Raw genomic sequence first — 20,635 nt, 5'->3', positions numbered from 1 at the left:
TTTCATAATAAAGTTCTGTATTTTACATGGAGCATTTTAGTTTTTTATTCAGGATCCATAAAAAAATTCTTGGTGAATTAATCAGTTATTGTTGAGTAACTAATTATTTGTTGGATTCACCAACCAACCACATGCATATCTATAAATAAATGTTTTGATTTCAATTGTAATAAATATAAAGAAAAAAAAAAAATCCTGGTCCTCACGGAAAAACGTGGGAACGCTGTGCTTTCCTTCTGGCCATTAATCTAATAATAAACAATGGATTTCAGGGCTACAGGACTCACCAGGTTTATGGAACGGGTTTAAGGATTTGTAGGAGGCCATCACGAAGCGAGTGGATGGATTTACAAATCGTTGCTTGAGCACCAAAATGGTTCCTACACAGGTTCTCTCACTTTCTACAAACAAAAACAACAAAAATGCACTTATTACCTAGTAGGAGTTCTGGAAAGAAAAACCACTTGCTGCTTAAGATGGCTTCAGATGAAAAGCCTAAAGATACAAGAGACTACCATGGATTTTTTAACCACTGATAACCAACAATGATGGTTTTTCCCAAGGTCCCTTCCTCATACTGTCTCTGGGAATTTTTCTGCCACTTCTCTTCAGATCTGCCTGATTGATGCTCCTCAATTGGAGTCCACTCTGTGCAGGATGGTTCCACATGAATGACGTTCATGAGCAACTGAAGAAATTTAAGACTGGATTCTTTAACAATCTGCTACAACCGATGAGGAGCAGGTTCTCCTTTTGAGTTTGGTTCCTCTCAGGGTTTTTCCTCATACCATCTCTTGGAGATTTTGCTTCACCACAGACACTCATTAGGGATAAACTTATAGGGAATGGACTGGGAAATTTGAACTAATATTCTTGGACTCCAATAAATGGTGCAAAAAAAAAAAAAAAAAAACATAAAATGATAAAACCCTTTCATTCAATCAAATACCCCAAACCCAACCATCTGCAGGACACGATGGACAACGGGTTCAGAGTCACATTGGAATAAAACCCGGCAAATTGGGAATTGAGTTGATAGGATCGATCCAGACCAATAACGATCCTGATGCACTGCGAATAAACGATCAAATGGAAACGTGGACAAAACTTTACAGCTTTAAATAAAAGAAAAAGTGACAAATTTTTGATAAATTTCAAAAGGATTTTATGAAAAATAAAAACGAATAAAACGTACACAAAAAAACCCCAATTCGCTATCGTCAGTAGAAATACACGACTTCCTTCCTGTTATCTTCATATTTACATCCCAGAGAATTTAGAAAAAGTGCTGGGACACTTGACTTTTCCAGCTTATGTTCTTCCACAAGCTGTTAGCCTCAAAATTGATGATGTCATTGCATGTGGTGGCATAACATTTTCCCTTCACTGACCCAAACCTGCTCCAGCTTCATGAAGATGGTTTTTCTTTCCATGGGTTGGAAGAGCTCCAACCCTGTTGGGATGAACTGGAACACCACCCCAAGCCTCCTCACTTTACCTCCATCAGTACCTGACCCTGTTTACGAACACCCTGACGCCTCTTTCTTCTACGATTTCCTGCCGAGCTTTAAACAAAGCTTTTGGTTGGTTTGTAAATTTGTCCCCCCCTGTTTGAATGGTGGAGTCCGGGCAGAACCATGTGATCATCTGTGGAGATACCAGATAAAAATGAAAAAAGTGGAAGAAGAGAAAAACGTGACACGAGGTCATTTTGAAGTTGTATTAAAAGGATGCTGGAATTGCAACAGCAGAACTTTGCAGGATGGTGGAGGATCATTGGGGAACCGAGAGAGGAATATTAGAAGGCCCGGGTCCAGTTTGGGGGACAGGAGAGGACACTGTGCTGGGCTGGGAAGCGGTTGTGACAACGGCCGCGGCTGGATCCATCTTGCTAGTGTGTGTGATGAAGCGGAGGCGGAGCTTCATGGCCGGCCTCAACGTGCAGATGATCTTCTCGACCTGAGAAAAAGAGCCGATCAGTGGTTTGTTCTACTGCGGCAAAGTACATCTGATGATGTTTAGATGAGCGAGAAACAGATAGAGGAATGTTAGGAGGTCAGTGAGGGAACAGATAGAGGGATGGTAGAAGGTCAATGAGGAACAAATAGAAGGATGGTAGAAGGTCAGTGAGGGAATAAAGGGATGGTGGAAGGTCAATGGGGAACAGATAGAGGGAAGGAAGAAGTTCAGTGAGGGAACAGATAGAGGGAAGGAAGAAGTTCAGTGAGGGAACAGATAGAGGGCTGGTAGAAGGTATCTGAGGGAAAAGAGGGATGGTAGAGGTTTAGTGAGGAACAGATAGAGGGATGGTAGAAGGTCAGTGGGGGAATAAAAGGGGTGGTAAAAGGTCACCGAGGACCACAGATGGAGAGATAACATCTGCTTGTATACCTGGTCTTTGACACTGTCTCCGGTGAACATGTACTTGATGTGGTACAGGAAGTCACAGATGGGGTCCATGTACGCCAGGTGCTTGCTCTGGTGATCCACCGCCTGCAGCATCTCATAAAACGCCACCCCGATCTAAGGAGGCACAGGGACGGGCGTGAGGTTGCAGAAGAGACGCTGATGCGAGTGTACGTGTGTATGCATAATAATGCAGCTGATGTCTGGGGAACTGGACTAGAAGCTGTATGTGTGTATATATTAATATAAATAGACCTGAGTGTGTGAGAAGGTCTAACCAACATTAACGTTATCAAGGAGACGGGAAAACAAGGTTTATGGTTAAAGATAAACGATGAAAATTAATAAAAGTCAGGAAGCTGAAAGTTGTACGTGTAGGAAAAGATGCATCTTATAAAAGTAGCTTCGTCTGAGCTTGAAATGAAAGACGTGGCTTGATTTTCCAGGCTCAGGAGATCGAGCAGAAAACCGTGAAGGCGTGCAAGTGGAACGAGTGTGTGTGAACCTCGAGCATGCAGCGTGTCCTCTCCTGCTGAAAGCGCTGCAGGAAAGGTCCAACCAGGTGATAGATGTAGAGCAGCTGAAACTCGGTCTTCACCAGCGGCTTCAGGACCTCGGACAGGAACCTGCAAAAGCCACACAAGCACAACGTTTTTGTGGACACCTGAGCAGGATTGCGGAGTTCTAATGGCACTATTTTATCTCGGATTTCGAGCAGCGGAATTCAGTCAGATAAAGAACGGAAATGGAGCGCTATTTATTTTGCTTAACTTTTAAACCTGGGGATAATTTTTACAAATTTTATTGCCAGGAATCGTTCTGGAAGATCTTGGTCGGCGAACGCAGAAGAAATGGAAAGACGGAAACCACAGGACAGCTGCACAACGTTACTCATCGTTTCTGCGATGCCGATCTTTGCGATATGCAAATAAGGCTACAATATGCAAATTAGCCATGGATAGTTTCTTTTCATATCTAGACTCTTCCATACTTAGTCTTGGCACATCAGTGTTTCCTTAAATAGTGCAAGATACATTGTGTGTGTGTGTGTTGAAGGTTAAAAAAAAAGTTGGAACTTTGTAAACTCTTCACGGACTGTGTGTGTGTGTGTGTGTGTGTGTGTGTGTATACAGCAACCCAAACCTTCTGAGAATTCCTGAAAATATATGCCTTTAAAATAATGCCTTAAAATAAGGCACTGGAGTGTGTCTTCTTGTCCCTAATGGTCTTTGTTTCTCTCTTGTTTCTGACTCACACACACACTGCTGCTGGACAGTGGAGGTCGACGTATTTGGACAGCTCTGGCAGACAAATAAAATAAAATGGGAATAACACTCCCGTAAGAGCGCCGACTCCCCCCCCCGGAGAGCAAAGAGTGAGACAAAGTACAACAGACACCACACACACACACACACACACACACACACACACACACACACACACACCCACCCACCCACCCACCCACACCCACACCTAAACAAAGCAAAGTGTAAGTCAGTAGAAAGGTCAGTGGAAATAACAAGAGCGCATCATTACTGCTAATTTCCTGCCACGTTTCTCATCAGGAACTTACTTGGGAATAAGTGAAAGCTGCCCGATGCTGGAGTGGTGCCACACGGCGTGTGCTAACGCTAGCACATAGCTGCAGTACATCTCTGAGTACGACTGGTGGCACGCCGTGAAGTCCAGCAGCTGGAAGGGATAACCGACCCACTCGGTCTCCGATGTCAGCGCAGGGCTGCTAATCACGCTTACAATGCGGTCGTGAAGTACGATCCAGTACGGCTCCTGCGGCACAGCGAGAGGCGAGTTAGCAAGTAAGAATACTTCAACTTCGGAGATAACTATACATAAACTTCAAAGTATACTTAAACCTCAGCGATAAGTGTATTTAAACTTTAAAGTATACTTCAACTTCAGAGGTAAGTATACATTAACTTCAAAGAAAAATATACTTGAACCTCTGGTAAATATAGTTAAACTTCAAAAGGTGAGTAAACCTAGACTTTAGGTATACTTGAACTGTAGTATACACACGATCATCAAGTATGTTTTATCTCTAGCTATACTTTCTATACTGTACTTTATATTTAAACTCTTGCTATAATTTTACCTCAGAGTCTGGTATATTTAAACTCTGGTTATACTTTTACCTCAGAAAATGATATTTATTTTTATTCCTATTTTTATTTCTCTGTTGTAAGTTACACGTTTATTATACTTTTTACACTTAAAAAGTATACATTTATTTGTATAGATTTTATCTTTATATTCTATTTACATTTTGGACAGTATTTTACTATATGTCGTACTCTGTATGAATGTGTATGTAACATAAAATTTGATTTGAGTCGAGTATATTTAAACTCTCATTATACTTTTATCTCAGAGTCGTGTATATCTTATTATTGTGTTGATTAATAGTCCACATGTACATCGTTTAACCGGACACACCGACTCTCTGTCGACGTACTGTAGAAAAGGATGAACGCTGCTTAATAGACTGAGAGAAATGCTCTGTTTAAGTTCCTTCTCTGGCGAGAGTGAACAGTCACCCCTACAGACCAGGACAGAAAATCAGCTGGATGTTAGTCCAACTTTCCAACACAGCTGCCAAGCAAATCAAGAGCACTTGTCGTGATTGATATTCTGGTGAAACTATTCCTGCGAACCATTTAAGACTCACAGAATGTTTTTATCATCTTGATGGTCGATTTTTTAAGCTTTCAGGGGGTTTGTAAGGAAAGTTTAGATGTATTAGAGACGTTTTGCCACATTTGTAGTTTGGAAAAATGATATGACGTACTGGGGTTTATTTAATCATCTGGATACTTAAAATGACTAAAACAAACCGGTTGGAACAGGATCTTATTTTTGGGAACACTGTGACATTAAGTTACAGTCTAAACATCTCCGCATTTATCGGAATCGCTGCTATATAATCTGATAAAGTTTTCTGTAATGGTTCTAGACAGGAGAGAAAGAATCAAGGGCAGGAGGAGGACGATCAAGGAGCAGGAGGAGTGAACTTTAAGGTTTAGATAAAGTGAGTGTGATGGAGGGGTGTGGACATACAGGAAGAGCGGTGATGATTAGGCCAATGGCGTTCATCCAAGCAGTCACGTTCTCCCGAGGAACAAGTGGCTGACTGCGGGAGATAGAAAAAACACACACACAATCAAACTATACGCACACAAACGTTTTTCTTCACACACACTTCATCTGAAAGATATACAATACACACTGTCAAGAAGTACTGTAATAGACTGTTCAACTCCAAGATGGATTCTAACAAAAGCATAAACTCCTTGCTACAGGAATGACCTCTGACCTCTTAAGAACTACATTCAGTAGTGCGTTCCCCACATCTATTCCCGGCACGGCGAGGGCCATCAGCTCCACACAGGTCACGTGAAGCGCGTGTGCCGCTGGGTTCGGGAACTCGTTAAACCGCCAGTCGCAGTTCGGGAAAGGACCTGGAGATTTTCCTGCCATCGGTGATGCAAAATGTTAAGAAAATTAACAATCATTTGGATGTGGTGTCTGTGTGCAGCAATTCCTGGCCATTTCAATGTCCATCTCCATGTTCACCATCTGTCTGTCTTGGTTTCTAGCTTGGCTATTTGTCTGACTGCCTACTTGTTCGTCTATATGCCCGTCTGTCCCGCTAGCCTCGCTAATAAGTCTGTCTGTTTGCTCTCTTTGCTTATCCATCACCCTTTTAGCCTTGCTTCGTCTGTCCCATCTAGCTGTCTCTCTCTGTCTAGCCTTGGTCTTCCAAAATATAGATGGAACCAGTGTTCAAATAAACACAAGAACCCTTGCTGGGAGTAAGAAGACATCCACTGCTGGATAAAACAGTTGGTTCAGTCAGCATGGCTATGCTTCAACCCTTAAACAAATTCCTAGCTTGCTAAGGAATTCTTGGGAAAAAAACCCCCCCACAAAATATAAAGTAGGATATTGTCCACGAGTCTCCCGATGAGTCTGCAGTAGTAGGTGTCGTCAGGGACCCAGACGTTCTCCTCGCGGGGGTTCATGCCAAACTTCAGGTAGGTCTCGCTGAGGCACCACCCGGGAGTGCGGTTATCTTTCAGTGAGCTCATGATTGCGTGAACAAGCTTGCGTTTAAGGTTGGTGCGCTCTCGGAGGTGCCTTTCGTAGTAATGCAGGGTGTTGTAGAGGTACGTCACGGGACGATCTGAGGAATGCAGGAACAGCGATTGGTTACAAAATAACTGGCGCAAACCAGGAGGTTAACGTGGACTCATACTCACCATGGAACTTGTATAATCCACCCAAGTGGTCCAAAAGGGTTTCCAAGGACTTGGAGACTGGCAGGAGCTCCAGGAAGCGGTGGATGACGATGTCAAAGACAGGCAAGAAGCGCAAACATACGTTGCCAAAGTAGATAGGCAGGTACTGCGGCTGGAGCTGCATGGGAGGGTTTACCTGCTCTGCCAGACCTTCAAAGTACAGTTTCTCTGGGTATTTCTGTATGTGAGGAGGAAGCGATAATGTTTTTATTAGAGCTGATGGCTTCCTTTCTAAGCACCAAGTCAAGCATAGGAAAAAAGCAGGACATTCTGGAAAAATACTAAGGTCCTACCAGAAGCTAGCTGCACACTATTTGTTTTTTTTTAATCCCCTTGTACACTTTTCTTCATTCTACTCAGTCTCAAAACCAAGTGAAGGGATGTGTTACACAGCTAAATAAGCAAACAGCCAGATCCAGTTCTGCTATTATAGGGGACGAGGTAAGGGGTCAGTAGGTGGTACTCTGAGTGAATCTCTCTCTTCTCTTTAACATTTACCACAGTTACATAAGAATGCAAGTGAGGGCAAACACTGCAACTCTGAAAATGTCAGTGTAAAAGACAGGGCAGCATGTGCAGCCATAAAAAAGAAAAAAAAACTAATTGGCTGGTCGCTCTGCAGAAGCATTTGGTATACAAAGAAATATGGCTGAGAAACTAAATGTTCCAAAATATCGTTTCAATTATTCGATGGAGAAAATGATTGCAGTCAATCCGACGTAAATAATTAATACATCCATCAACTGCAAACAACCTCCAGAATTTTTCAGCACTTACAGACATTTGAGCTGTTAAATGCTGATGTGGCTGATGCAAGCGAGGGGAGTTCAGCTGGTACCAGATCAAATAGATTCTTCTAACTTTCCTAAAAACAAAGTAAAGTAAAGTGATAGCTCAAGACTGGAAGTTTACTTTGTTGCAGGACACATTTGACCTTTGGGTAAGGGCACCTTGTGGTAGAATGTGGGTTTGGTGTGTTGGGTAAGGGCACCTTGTGGTAGAATGTGGGTTTGGTGTGTTGGGTAAGGGCACCTTGTGGTAGAATGTGGGTTTGGTGTGTTGGGTAAGGGCACCTTGTGGTAGAATGTGGGTTTGGTGTGTTGGGTAAGGGCACCTTGTGGTAGAATGTGGGTTTGGTGTGTTGGGTAAGGGCACCTTGTGGTAGAATGTGGGTTTGGTGTGTTGGGTAAGGGCACCTTGTGGTAGAATGTGGGTTTGGTGTGTTGGGTAAGGGCACCTTGGGGTAGAATGTGGGTTTGGTGTGTTAAGTATGGGCACGTCGTTGTAGTATTTGTATTCTGGATGTTCTCATACTTCAGCAACATGTTTCCTGTTAAACCCAAAATGATAAATGGCAGCTTTTGAGAAGGTTACTCGTGACCATAATTCCATGATGACCATGGGGTAGGTGAGGTTACCTTGTGGTAGGACATGTGTTTGGTGTGCCAGTCGCTCTGTAGCCAGTGTTCCGGAGCATTCTCTTTGACAAAGTCGCTGACGCGGTTGCGGAAGTCATTGGGTTTGAGGAGAAGCAGCTGGATGATGAAGTAACACACTTGAGCCTCATTGCCCTCGTGACTTCTCATCGCCTACGCAAGAGCATTAAAGGTGAATTAAAAAAAACAACAACAAAAATGTTTAACCCATAACACCAGAGGACACTGAAATAAAACAAGGTTAAGCAGCACAATATTAAAGGTTAGATCGTCGCAATACACCATATCATCTCCCATTTGAGGAATTTAGCAGCTGAATCCCTCCAGCAGTGGAGATATTCGGAGATATACACCGATACTGAATGTTTTGCATCTAAACATAATTTCTTGCCTAATTTTACCACCACAGGTTTATACACAATCATATGCTCCTTCGTCAATAAAAAAGCCTCCCCTCTGTAAGCAGCAAGAAAGGTCTTACAGGTAATTGCTGGCATTATTGATTGGCAAACAGCTAATAAATAACATGTTATTAGAAATGTGAGAGAGATATTGATTATCAGACATAAAACTCTAGTCAGAAAGATGATTCCCAGGAGAACACAATAGAGCAGAGGAGGTTCAATATACTCATTATTTTGTGGTTAAAGGGTGTGCTTACAGCCGAGAGTCTAATTAAACGATTTAATTGATTGTTCCAGACAAATGTTCTGCATTAAATCAGGAAAGCAGCAAGGAGGTTCTAGAACATGTGCTCTAGAATTCACTCCGATGTTAAGGAAGTGGTATTCCAGGTTTTCCACTCAGATTAAGCAATAGTGGTGTTCTAGAATTCTCTAATAGTTTAGGCAGCCGTTTTGTTCTGGACCGTTTCCTTTCTTACAAAAAAAGTTAAATAAATTATAGAATTCTACAGTTTGAACAATAGTTGTGCAATAGTGGTAAAATTCCCTCCCCAGTAAAATAGCAAACGTGATCTAGAATTCCAACCGCAGCGAAGAAACAAGGGTGTTCTAGAATACCCCCCCCCCCGCAAAGTATGCAGTATTCTAGAAAACGCACTAGAAATCCCCCCCCCCCCCAGGCTAAGACAAAGAGCAGATCTAGAATCCCCTCTCAGGTTAAGAAGCAGCAGAATTCTAGAATAAAACAAAAGTAGGCTAAAGAACGGTGGATGTTCTACAATTCTGTCCATGTTTAGGAAACGATGTTAGAATTTCCTCCCAGATTAAGCAATATTGGTGCTCTAGAATTTCCTCCCGAGTTAAGAAGCAAAGCTTTTTCTAGAATTCCCTCCCTGGTTAAGTAAAAGCATTATTCTGGATGTGATGTTCATAACTTTAATTCAAAGTTAAATGGTAGTAATTGTAGTTTTGTTGATTGTTCCGTGATTACATGCGATCAAGAAAAAAACAGATGTTCATTAAAAAAAAATTATCTTTAAGTAATTTTTCCACAAAAATTAAAGTGAAAACTCTTCCTACCAGGCAGAGGATCAAACGATCCAGAGTGACTATGTTGTACTTCCACACCATGTCGTTCAGGATCTCAATGCACTTGTTCAGCTGCTGACCGCCTGCCGACGTGGAAAACTCGTACACCAAGAAATCGGCAAACGTCCGGACGTGAGCGACGAGAGCTCGAGCCCCAATTCTCTCCAGGACCCTGATAAACAAAGAAGAGAAATAAAATATTTTTCCAAAAATGCATCAGAAGCCTTTTCTGGATTGTGGAATATCCTTCAGTAAGCGGGCCAGACGCCTGTACATGAAAAGCGTTTTTTTTTTTTTTTACTTATGACTTAAGAATAAAAAATGCTGTTCATGTACAGGCATCTGGGCCAGGTTCAGGAATAGGTTCAGAGATTAATGATCGAGCTGTGATATGATTTATTTGGTAGAGCAGTACTACATGGGGTTTTTTACATGGGGGACCTTAAGCACAAAGGCCTTCATGGTACATCTGATGACATGTGAAAGTTCTTTTAGGGTGTTTTCTGAGAACCCTGCTCTGGTCTTCTTGAACGTCTGGAGACTATCAGCACTGCATGCTCGTCACGTTGCTGTCTCAGTATATTAGCTGGCCACCTCAGGACATTTCCATGACTCTTACCCATCTTTATTACTCATTAACAGTCAGTTTATTGTGTGTGTGTGTGTGTGTGTGTGTGTGTGTGTGTGTGTGTGTGTTGAACACTAGCTGCGTTGTCAGTGAGAGATCGTGATCCTAGTCACGAGCGGATGGGAGCTAGCGGCACTCGCTCGGCCCAACACAACACGACTTTGTGAGGTGTTCTGCAGCTGCAGCACGTACAAGAGAGCGTTTTCAAGATCCGCAAAATGTCCTTTTAACACCAGACAAAAAGTCTTGAGCAGTGCTTCTCTAAAATCTGAAATTCTAAAATCTTTTATTCCTCTTATTAGAAACCGATTTCACCTTGATTTCTCATTTCCTGTTCTAGTGGAAGAATGTTCCACTAGATTTTCTGGAGATTTTCCGGAGCGCCGTGCTCATTTGTCAAAAAAGTGTGTTAGTAAAGTCAGGTACTGATGTGGGTGAGGAGGCCTGGGAGAACGGACCTGAAGCCGATCTGGTTGATGTGGTCGGTTTCTAATAGCATCTTCCAGAGCAGGCAGAGGAAAAGCGGCGGAGAACCCTGCATGGAGAAGTGGGTGATGATGTCGTTCTCGTTGGTCATGGACTTCCACTTCCTGTACTCTTCCTCGACGTTCTTCTTTAGGTTGAAGCGGCTCTCTTGGGGAACGTTGTTCTGCTTGAAGAATGCCTGCGCAGAGGATGAAGGCAGGGGGACACAAAGGAGAAAATACAATCACAGATCTTTTCTGTAAGACGCTGTGGTGGTAAAGTTTTTTTTGGCACTGAGTGAGAATCAGTGACCAACACTTCGCTGTTCATTGCTAAATGAAGCTTCAAGAACGCCTGCTTCGAGAACACCTGGTAGATCAGACAGAGAGACAGACATGGAACAGGCAGTTCCTCAAAGTTGTACTGTGAAATGGACAAAATAATGGTGCAGTGGATATAAAAATTCATTGTTTAGCGCATGGATTCAATTCTGAGGAGAGAGAGAAAGTGTCGTGACTCCCCACAGAGCCATGCTTTGTCTGACACATAAAACAGATGGAGTGTTACTGAAAAACAACCACCACCACCCAAGCAGATTCTTAATGTTTGGAGGTGACTAACGTACAACATACGGACGCTTCAGAATGCTCAGATGACTCGTTTTTAAGATATCTTACAGAAGAATAAAACATCAGGCTTATTTCCCCAACAACAAACACAAACGCAGTAACCGGAGAGTAAATTCTCATCCAGGTCCCAAAATTCCATGTTCAACAATGTCATCTGAACTTAGAAAATGGTTTCTTTTAAGCCTCAGTCTGAGTCTAAAGGAATCCTAGAAAATTCTCTCCCGAAGTTAAGCAATAACAGGATTGAATTCCATTGGCTAGTATTCTGCCTGAAGCTTAAAATAAATAAATAAAATAAATCTTGAATTCTTAACCTGAAGCAAGAGTGAAGTTCTAGAATTTTCTCCAGGTTAAGCACCAATAGTGTTCCACTAAATTCCTGTCCAAGTTATTAATCAATGGTGTTGAGCTTGGTTCATTATAAAAAAAAAAAAAAAAAGATTGTATGCTCTAGAATTCCATATTGCATGTTTCTACAATAGAATGTTTTCCAGGTTAAATAAAAGTGATGTTTTAGAATTCTCTCTAGGATAAGCATGAGTACTGTTTTACAATTCTCTCGCATGGTAAGCAAAAATGATGTTGTATTGAATTCCATGTTCAAAACTTTCCTCTGAAATTCGGCACAGTTTCCAGAACTCCCTCTAAGGTCAACGTTATTCAACAGAATTCGAACCCAGGTTAAACAAAATTGTGGTTTATTAATTCCATGTTCTGGATACACTCTGAAGATCAAAAAGGTTTCTTGAAATCTCAACCTAATTCTAGAATTCTCTAGGAGTTTAAGTACAAAGTGGCATTCTAAAATCTTGTCCAATAGTAAGCAACAAAGATGTTCAAGAATTCCAAGTTTAATAATTCTCTCTGAATTCCCTCCCTGGTTAACCAGCGCTGGTGTTCTAGGATTGTATAATATGTCAGGCAGCAATGCTGTTCTGGGGTTTCCTCCTAGATTGAGCAACAATGGTGCTCAAGAATTTCCTCCTGGGCCCTATTATTATCTCCCTGTTTAAGAAAGGATTGTGTTCTAAAGTTCTCCAAAAAGATTTAAAGAATGGTATTCTTTTATATCACCCCCCAGTGTTCTAGAATTCTTTTCCAGGTTAAGCAAATTTGGGGGGTTTAGGAATGCCATGTTTGATTGTTAAGAAATTCTAGAATTCTCTTCCAGGATAATCAATAAAGATGTTCTAGAATTTGGATCCAGAATGAAAAAGTTTGCACTGGAAAGAAGTGTTTTAAATGTTGATTGAGTTATTAGCTGACCTGCAGAGGAGCAGGGAAGCAGCTGAGTGTGTGTGAGGCCCAGTTGTGAGGTGTGAAGTTCATGATGGTCTGTAGAATCTCCTTACACCACGTTCCCTGGATTGAGTCTGAACCGGTGAAGAAATCTGGAGCCAAAAGTGAAGCACATATCACACAAAGTTAACACGTGTATGTAAGTGTGTGTGTGTTACGAGTGTGTGTGAGGAGTACCAGTGATGTGTGTGGCACGGGCGAGGGTGAGGATGAGCGCTCGGTTCAGCTCCTCTGACTCGGCCGACAGAACCGTCTTGGGGTCACTGAGGAAGCGTGTGAACTGTGGCTGCACCTCAGAGCTTCCCAACGCTGTGATTAACCGCAGAGCTGTACTTTCCACACTAACACACACACACACACACACACACGTCTTATTGTTCCAGTTCCCTGAGCTCCATTCATGAATCTGTACAGCAGAACCTTCATGAGCAATTGAAATAAAATGTATTTACAGTAATAAAAAAACCTTTGATTTTATGATCGCCTCAACAATCGTCCTTGATATTATGATCTGTTCATACTTTATTCATCTATGCATCATTCTTCAGTTACATTTATTTATCTGTCTATCCAGACACCTACTCACAGTTTATTTATCCTTCAAGTCGTGATTCATCTGTTCCCACACATCTACAACATCACGGCCAAAAACTCATGCGACATCAATTCTATATCAAACTAACAAGTCATTCATCCACCAGTACAGCATACAGCAATTAGTTAATACATTCAGTCAGCTTTATACCCGACGACAACTCACCCATACACTCACCCGCATACCCGACGACAACTCACCCATACACTCACCCGCATACCCGACGACAACTCACCCATACACTCACCCATACACTCACCCGCATACCCGACGACAACTCACCCATACACTCACCCGCATACCCGACGGCAACTCACCCATACACTCACCCGCATACCCGACGGCAACTCACCCATACACTCACCCGCATACCCGACGGCAACTCACCCATACACTCACCCGCATACCCGACGACAACTCACCCATACACTCACCCGCATACCCGACGACAACTCACCCATACACTCACCCGCATACCCGACGACAACTCACCCATACACTCACCCGCATACCCGACGGCAACTCACCCATACACTCACCCGCATACCCGACGACAACTCACCCATACACTCACCCGCATACCCGACGACAACTCACCCATACACTCACCCGCATACCCGACGACAACTCACCCATACACTCACCCGCATACCCGACGACAACTCACCCATACACTCACCCGCATACCCGACGGCAACTCACCCATACACTCACCCGCATACCCGACGGCAACTCACCCATACACTCACCCGCATACCCGACGACAACTCACCCATACACTCACCCGCATACCCGACGACAACTCACCCATACACTCACCCGCATACCCGACGACAACTCACCCATACACTCACCCGCATACCCGACGACAACTCACCCATACACTCACCCGCATACCGACAACTCACCCATACACACCCGACAACTCACCCATACACTCACCCGCATACCCGACAACTCACCCATACACTCACCCACATACCCGACAACTCACCCATACACTCACCCGCATACCGACAACTCACCCACATACCCGACAACTCACCCATACACTCACCCGCATACCCGACAACTCACCCACATACCCGACAACTCACCCATACACTCACCCACATACACGACAACTCACCCATACACTCACTCACTTTATTCCACACAACTCTACTCATCTATTCATCCATCTTTATACAAGTCATTCCTCCTCTCATTCTTATTTATTCCCATCACCATCACTGCCTAAAGACCTTCTATCCCATACACACATGCGCACCCCCCCCATTACCCTGTCCATCCAGACTGGTTCCTACCAGAGGTGCAGCTGGTTCTGGTTGGTCTGTGGCACGGCGGCAAGCGAGTGGAGGTGTGAGAGGAGCTGAACACGGTAATGAGGTTGGATGTGGTGCATCCTGTAACTGAACATCTCCAGCAGTGTGTGGAGAATCCCCCACGCGTGTGACTTAAACACATTCGGCAAGAGCTGGCCTGGATGGGGGCGGAGAGAAGAAACAAACTCGTTCAGATGATGTTTGGCATTTCCATTAGTGCTCTAATTAACACGGCTCATCGAGCCGAGGCCGCACTGCTCTCACACTGATCTACTGCATCGAGAACATAAAAGCACTCTGCAAATCAAGAACTCGACGTTAACCTTCTTCACCAAACTTACTGATGAAGCCTTTGATGCCGAGCGACTCGATTTCCATGTAGACCAGCAGGCGGCTGTACGTCTCCACCAGCGCCGGGGCGAGGGCGATGCTGGACTTGGCATGGGCCAGCTTTATGACCCGGGTGGCTATACTGTGGATTAAACTGGCACACAAAATAATGGGCATTCACATCATGTCAGTATCTCATTTTCACTGAGTATCTCAGTATTATATATTTTTTTACAACATATCTCAAGTTATCTCATTGTTTTCACTTGTTTTGATTTAGTATCACATTGTTTGCAATTAATATCTTCTTTTGATTTGGTATCTCTGTTCTCTTTTGGCATTCTATTGTTTTGATTTATTATCTCATTTTCTTCACTTTGTATCATTGTTCTCACTTGGCATCTCATTGTTTTGTTTTGTTATCAATGTTTGCACTTGGTTTCTTTTTATTTGGTATCTCGTTGTTCTCATATGGAGATTTTGTGGAGGTTTTGTGAGTCAGGTGGAGGTGAGGTGAGAAGCCCTGGGTGGCATTCAAATTCATCCCAAGAGTGTTCAATAGGGATGGAACTCTATAGCAGGAGATCTTCCTCATCTTTCAACTTCATGGAGCTGGCTTTGTGCACAGGAGTCATTGTCATGGTGGAACAGTCTTGGTGGCAACTGAATTGATTCGACTTCGGTGTAAATAAACAGATGACGAGTCTCTGGTTAATATTCAGTGTGTTTTGGTCACGAGTCCTTCCAGTTAGTCACCGTTTTACGACCAAGCTGACAGCAGAAACCACACACAGGGAATCATCACCAATTCTCTCGTGAACACAAACAAGAAGGAACAGAGGCGCGTCGTGACGTCTCACGCGTGTCTCGGGCACCGGACTCCGCGTCCGCCTCCCGAACGCCGCCTTCGGAGAGGAAATTCGAACTAATTATGCGTCTCGGGAGTGCCGAAGCCCATTTGCATAAAAGGACCTTGCAAAAAAGAAAGGATGAAATGGCCGTGTTAATTCTGCACAAATGAGCCATGATGAAGAGCTGTGCATAATTAAACACGCTAAAATTAATCTGCTACAGGAAAATTCCCGGTGTCGCATCCACGCCACCAGAAAGTATCGGGACACCGCCGTCTTTGGATGCAGTAGTGGAAGATTTTACTTGAACTACGAGACCCAAACCTGTTGCGGCACAAAGTCAGCTCCATGAAGATCTGCTTTCCATGAGTTGGAAGATCTCCTGCTATAGACCTCCAACCCTTTTGGGATGAATTGGAACCTACTCGACTAACTTCCATCAGTACCTGAACCTACCCTTAAAGTTGAATGAGCTCCAAAATCTACCCCAAAATCTAGTGGAACGTCCTCCTAGAAAAGTGGAGCTTATTAGAATAGATGGATAGATAGACAGACAAAAAGGGGGGGGAGAGAGAGAGAGAGAGAGAGAGAGAGAGAGAGAGAGAATGGCGTGTGTCCGTACTCCTAGTGCTGTTTTCTCCTCACGTCTCATCTCGTGTCTCACCTCATCTTGGCGTGGACGGTGAGCGAGTCGAGCAGGTTCATGGGCAGCGGCGTGGTGGAGCACGAGGCCATGCAGTTGGTTCCGGGGAGCGTGATGCGCACAGTGCCGTTACCGTAGATGGTCTCCACCAGGACCCCCATGGGCAGCGTGAAGCACTCTGAGTTAGTGGAGTACGCGTTACACAGCAGCGCTATTTTATAATCCGTCATGGGTAAGCTCTTAATACGCAAACTCTGCTGAAGAAACCTAAAGAGAGAGAGAGAGAGAGAGAGAGAGAGAGAGCGCGCGAGATAATGATAGAGGCCAACAGATGGAGAGAGACACCCAGACAGACAGAAAGAGACAAATTGAGAAAGAAAAAATGAAAAGAAAAAAAAAAAAAAACAAAGACAGAAGCAAAGAGACAAACATAAAGAGTAAGAGAGAGAGAGAGAGAAAAAAAGCAGATGGCAAAAGAGAAAAGGAAAGAGAGAAACAGATGGATACAGACAAAGAGGAAAAGTAAGAGAGATACAGAGAGAGAGAGAGAGAGAGAGAGAGCGAGAGAGAGAGAGAGAGAGAGAGAGAGAGAGAAACAATTATAACTACACATTACAGTGGGAGTAAAACTACTTTACAGTTCTGTGTGTGTGTGTGTGTGTGTGTGTGTGTGTGTGTGTGTGTGTGTGTGTGTGCGCGCGCGCAGTACTCGTGGTGGAGTTTGAGCGAGTGGGGGATGGGGATCTGCAGTTTGGAGTTGTCGTTCTGAGCTTTGCGGTTCAGGTGGATCCAGATGCAGGTCATGGCGAAGGCATGTGTTGACTGCGGCTTGTTGATGTCTGGTACTGGGATACACTGCACCCCACACACACACACACACACACACACACACACACACACACACACACACACACACACACACACACACACACACACACACTTTGTACCATGATATGCAAATAATTATTAATACATATAAATATAGCTCACATGTAACAACAAACAGCGCATGGATTCACCTCTAGAGGCCGAACTCGTAATGACGGCGTACCGGAACCCGGAAAAACTATCGGTATGGATTTTTTGTTTTCCAATTAATTAGCCAAAACCGATGAATCGCTCGTGCTCTAACTGCAAATGATTCGAATTATTACTGGAACATGTGTAAGGGGTTTCCTGACCTCTTTCTCAGGGTAAAGGAGATCAAACAGCTTCATGACAGGGAGGAAGTCGGCCAGCGCGTTCTTCTGGATGCTTCCCGATATGAACTGCAGCAGCACCCACATCAGGTGATCTCTGCCTTTGATCAGACCACGTCCGGCCAGCTACCACGCACACGCACACACACTCTTTTACATGGTTCCATTACTTATGATCTAACAGGAATGTCTACAGTTTGTTAGACTGGCAGTGTGTGTGTGTGTGTGTGTGTGTGTGTGTGTTCGCACCTTCTGATGCAGTGAAAGCACCATGTGAGGGAAGCTGGCGAACTGGAACAGGACAAAGAAGATGAGTTGACTGGACAGATGTTGCCACAGCAGCTGGCTGGTGCCACCGTCGTCAAACTGCTCCTCGGTCTCCGAGCGCTCCATGGCGTATACCACCAGGTCGACAAGCTGCTCCTCCAGCACGGGGCACCGCTGCTTGTGCTACACACACACACACACACACACACACACACACACACACACAGGTAGAGACAGAGCCAGAGGACACACACGCTTATGCACAGCCGCTAAAAAAAAATTTCGATCGAGTCTGTAGATTTCCTGAGGTACCGATCCACACGCTGTCATCCCTCTCGCGCTCGTGTGTTCTCGAAGACCGAAAAAAAAGAGAGGTAAAAACCAACGAAAAAACACGACACGAGACACGCATGAGCGTCAAACTCTTCACTGCACACAAGCATGGCATGACGGCTGCATGGCTGCACACACAAGCCTCGAGCGCGAGGAACGCTGAGAGACATGGAGGAACGCGGAGGCACACAAAGGGATGCTAAGGGATGCTGTGGAATGCCGAGGGACACTGAGAAACGTGGAGGAACCCTGGGGAACACGGAAAGACACTAAGAGACGCTAAGGAACTGAGCTGAGGAACTCGTAGGAATGTAGGAACTGTAAGAAACAATGAGGGATGCTCAGTTAAAGGATGCGATGGAACCATGAGGGATGTGGAGGAACCTTGCTGAGGAATAATACTCAGAGCGACCAATGAGGAAACTCTGCCCTCTTCTGGCAGGACGGCGGAATTAAACGACGAGCTCTGGAGGTTGTTCGACATCCACGGAAGGAGTCTCCAGTGCTTAGTTTTTACTTAGTATACAGTTATTTTATTTGAGTAACATTAGGTGTGGATACATTTGTGTGGCGAAATCGTCTACAGGACATGCCCCAATTCTCTCCAGCCAATGAAATCCGTGCGTATTTAATAGTCGGTAAAAATGCGTAAACGCTGATCTGCAGGTTATGTACATTTTTATGAAGTAGAAGGGCGTACGAATAAATGCGAGACCTACAATATAGATATATACAAAATACAGTTCCAGATCTAAAACGCCTGCCCCGGCCCGCCAGCCATGCCCCTCCCCCGCCTCACCTGCGATTACAATCTTTCTTTCTTTCTTTCTTTCTTTCTTTCTTTCTTTCGGCTTCTCCCGTTAGGGGTCGCCACAGCGGATCCTCCGCACGTTTGATTTGGCACATGTTTTACGCTGGATGCCCTTCCTAACGCAACCCTCCCCAATTTATCCGGGCTTGGGACCGGCACTAAGAGTGGCTGGGGATGGTTCCCTGACCGGGGATCGAACCCGGGTCGCAGCGGTGAGAGCGTCGCATCCTAACCACTAGACCACCAGGGGACCCTGCGTTACGTAAAAGCGTGAGGGAAATGACGGGGTCTGAGTAGAGAAAAGTACACAGTGTGGAAAACGGTGGGAATTCGGTCTACAGCGCAAACAAACAGACAATCAAAACAAATAAATAAACAAATAAACAGCGCAAGAAACAGAACCACAGATACACACATGCGCCAACCAGGGCTTGAAATTAACACGTCAGGCGATGACGTCTTTGTCATCAATTCAACATTGGGAGCCTCCTAAGGAGGAGCGTTTTTGGAACAGGAATTCACAAACTGGATAGATCAGTAAATTTTTTTATTGTGTGGCCGAAGGTTTGTGGACACCTGACTGTAAGGTCTTCCACATCTTCCAACCCGTGTGCACCAGATCTTCATGAACAGGTTTGGGCCTTCAATAAAAGGGAACATTTCATGCCCCCTGCATCCAAAAAAAGTCCTACGCAAGTGCGTTTCTCCAAATTTGTGGGAACCGTTTGGAAAAGAACCACATATGTGGGTGGAAAAAATGTCTGAACACTTTTGGCCTCAATCTTTATCGGAATGAAACGTATCGCTATCGTCTCTGGGGTGCATAAGTATTCAAACCCCCCCCAATGTAATAACCAGCAGTGATTGAAGGTCTTGCCCGAAGACACGTCCTGATCATCTGGGCACATCTGGATTCTGATTTATTTATTTATTTTTGCATATTTTCTACCTGGGAATAATTACCCTGAGAACACTGCACCATCTACCCCTCATGGTGCTCCCACCACCATGCTTTACATTAGGAAGGTTTTTTCCTGGAATTAGGATTGGCGAAAAAAGACCGAACAAAAGATTTCCACAGCCAAAAGTTTTTGGACACCCCAGCGTAAAATTGGTATGGGCTTTTTCAGCACCCCGTTCCGCATGGAGTCTACAATTTTCTGGGAAGACGTACCACTGGATTTGGTGGAGATTTTGTGGTCATTCTGCCGAAAGGGCATTAATAGGCCTGGGGATGCCGTTCCAATACCTCCCAATAGGTTTGGAGCTCTATAGCAGGAGATGTTTCACATCTTTTCTAATCCATGGAAAGGAGATCTTATTGGAGACTTCAGAAGGCATCGTTCATTAACAGGTTTTGGATCTCCTGGTTTAAGTGAAGGGAAAATAAGGAACACTGGGAGAAGTGTCTCATTTGATACAAATGAGCAGTTAAGGGCTCTGTTCAAGGGCCCATCAGTAGCCGCATGGATCAGAAGTAACCAAGTCATAGGTTTTGAGATCTTTTTGATTTTGAGAGACATGTTCCTCTGGGGTTCCTCCAGAAACTGGTATATTTATACTGAAAGCAGGTTGATGAGTTTCAACATGAGAAATCTTGTCAGATGGG

At 44.1% G+C, this 20,635-nt stretch overlaps 1 protein-coding gene across 2 annotated transcripts in view; it reads right to left on the bottom strand.

Moving 5' to 3' along the window:
* Positions 1 to 1,141: 1,141 nt before the first annotated feature.
* Positions 1,142 to 20,635, bottom strand: part of med23 (mediator complex subunit 23) — a 25,595-nt gene continuing 6,101 nt past the window's right edge. For both annotated transcript variants that reach the window (XM_083534392.1, XM_083534393.1), the window contains 19 exons: positions 17,865 to 18,065; positions 17,598 to 17,741; positions 17,126 to 17,271; positions 16,438 to 16,683; positions 14,934 to 15,076; positions 14,575 to 14,749; positions 12,850 to 13,013; positions 12,640 to 12,764; positions 10,738 to 10,943; positions 9,643 to 9,823; positions 8,141 to 8,311; positions 6,684 to 6,900; positions 6,371 to 6,607; positions 5,738 to 5,903; positions 5,482 to 5,554; positions 3,980 to 4,194; positions 2,912 to 3,032; positions 2,392 to 2,523; positions 1,142 to 1,959 (listed from right to left, as the gene is read on the bottom strand). In XM_083534392.1, coding sequence (XP_083390518.1) covers positions 1,774 to 1,959; positions 2,392 to 2,523; positions 2,912 to 3,032; positions 3,980 to 4,194; positions 5,482 to 5,554; positions 5,738 to 5,903; positions 6,371 to 6,607; positions 6,684 to 6,900; positions 8,141 to 8,311; positions 9,643 to 9,823; positions 10,738 to 10,943; positions 12,640 to 12,764; positions 12,850 to 13,013; positions 14,575 to 14,749; positions 14,934 to 15,076; positions 16,438 to 16,683; positions 17,126 to 17,271; positions 17,598 to 17,741; positions 17,865 to 18,065 — 3,249 coding nt within the window. In that variant the 3' untranslated portion in view covers positions 1,142 to 1,773. The remainder of the gene's footprint in view (positions 1,960 to 2,391; positions 2,524 to 2,911; positions 3,033 to 3,979; positions 4,195 to 5,481; positions 5,555 to 5,737; positions 5,904 to 6,370; positions 6,608 to 6,683; positions 6,901 to 8,140; positions 8,312 to 9,642; positions 9,824 to 10,737; positions 10,944 to 12,639; positions 12,765 to 12,849; positions 13,014 to 14,574; positions 14,750 to 14,933; positions 15,077 to 16,437; positions 16,684 to 17,125; positions 17,272 to 17,597; positions 17,742 to 17,864; positions 18,066 to 20,635) is intronic.

This window comes from Silurus aristotelis, assembly GCF_946808225.1.
Source record: "Silurus aristotelis genome assembly, chromosome: 28".
NCBI lineage: Eukaryota > Metazoa > Chordata > Actinopteri > Siluriformes > Siluridae > Silurus > Silurus aristotelis.
This window is presented reverse-complemented; position numbering and strand designations above follow the sequence as displayed.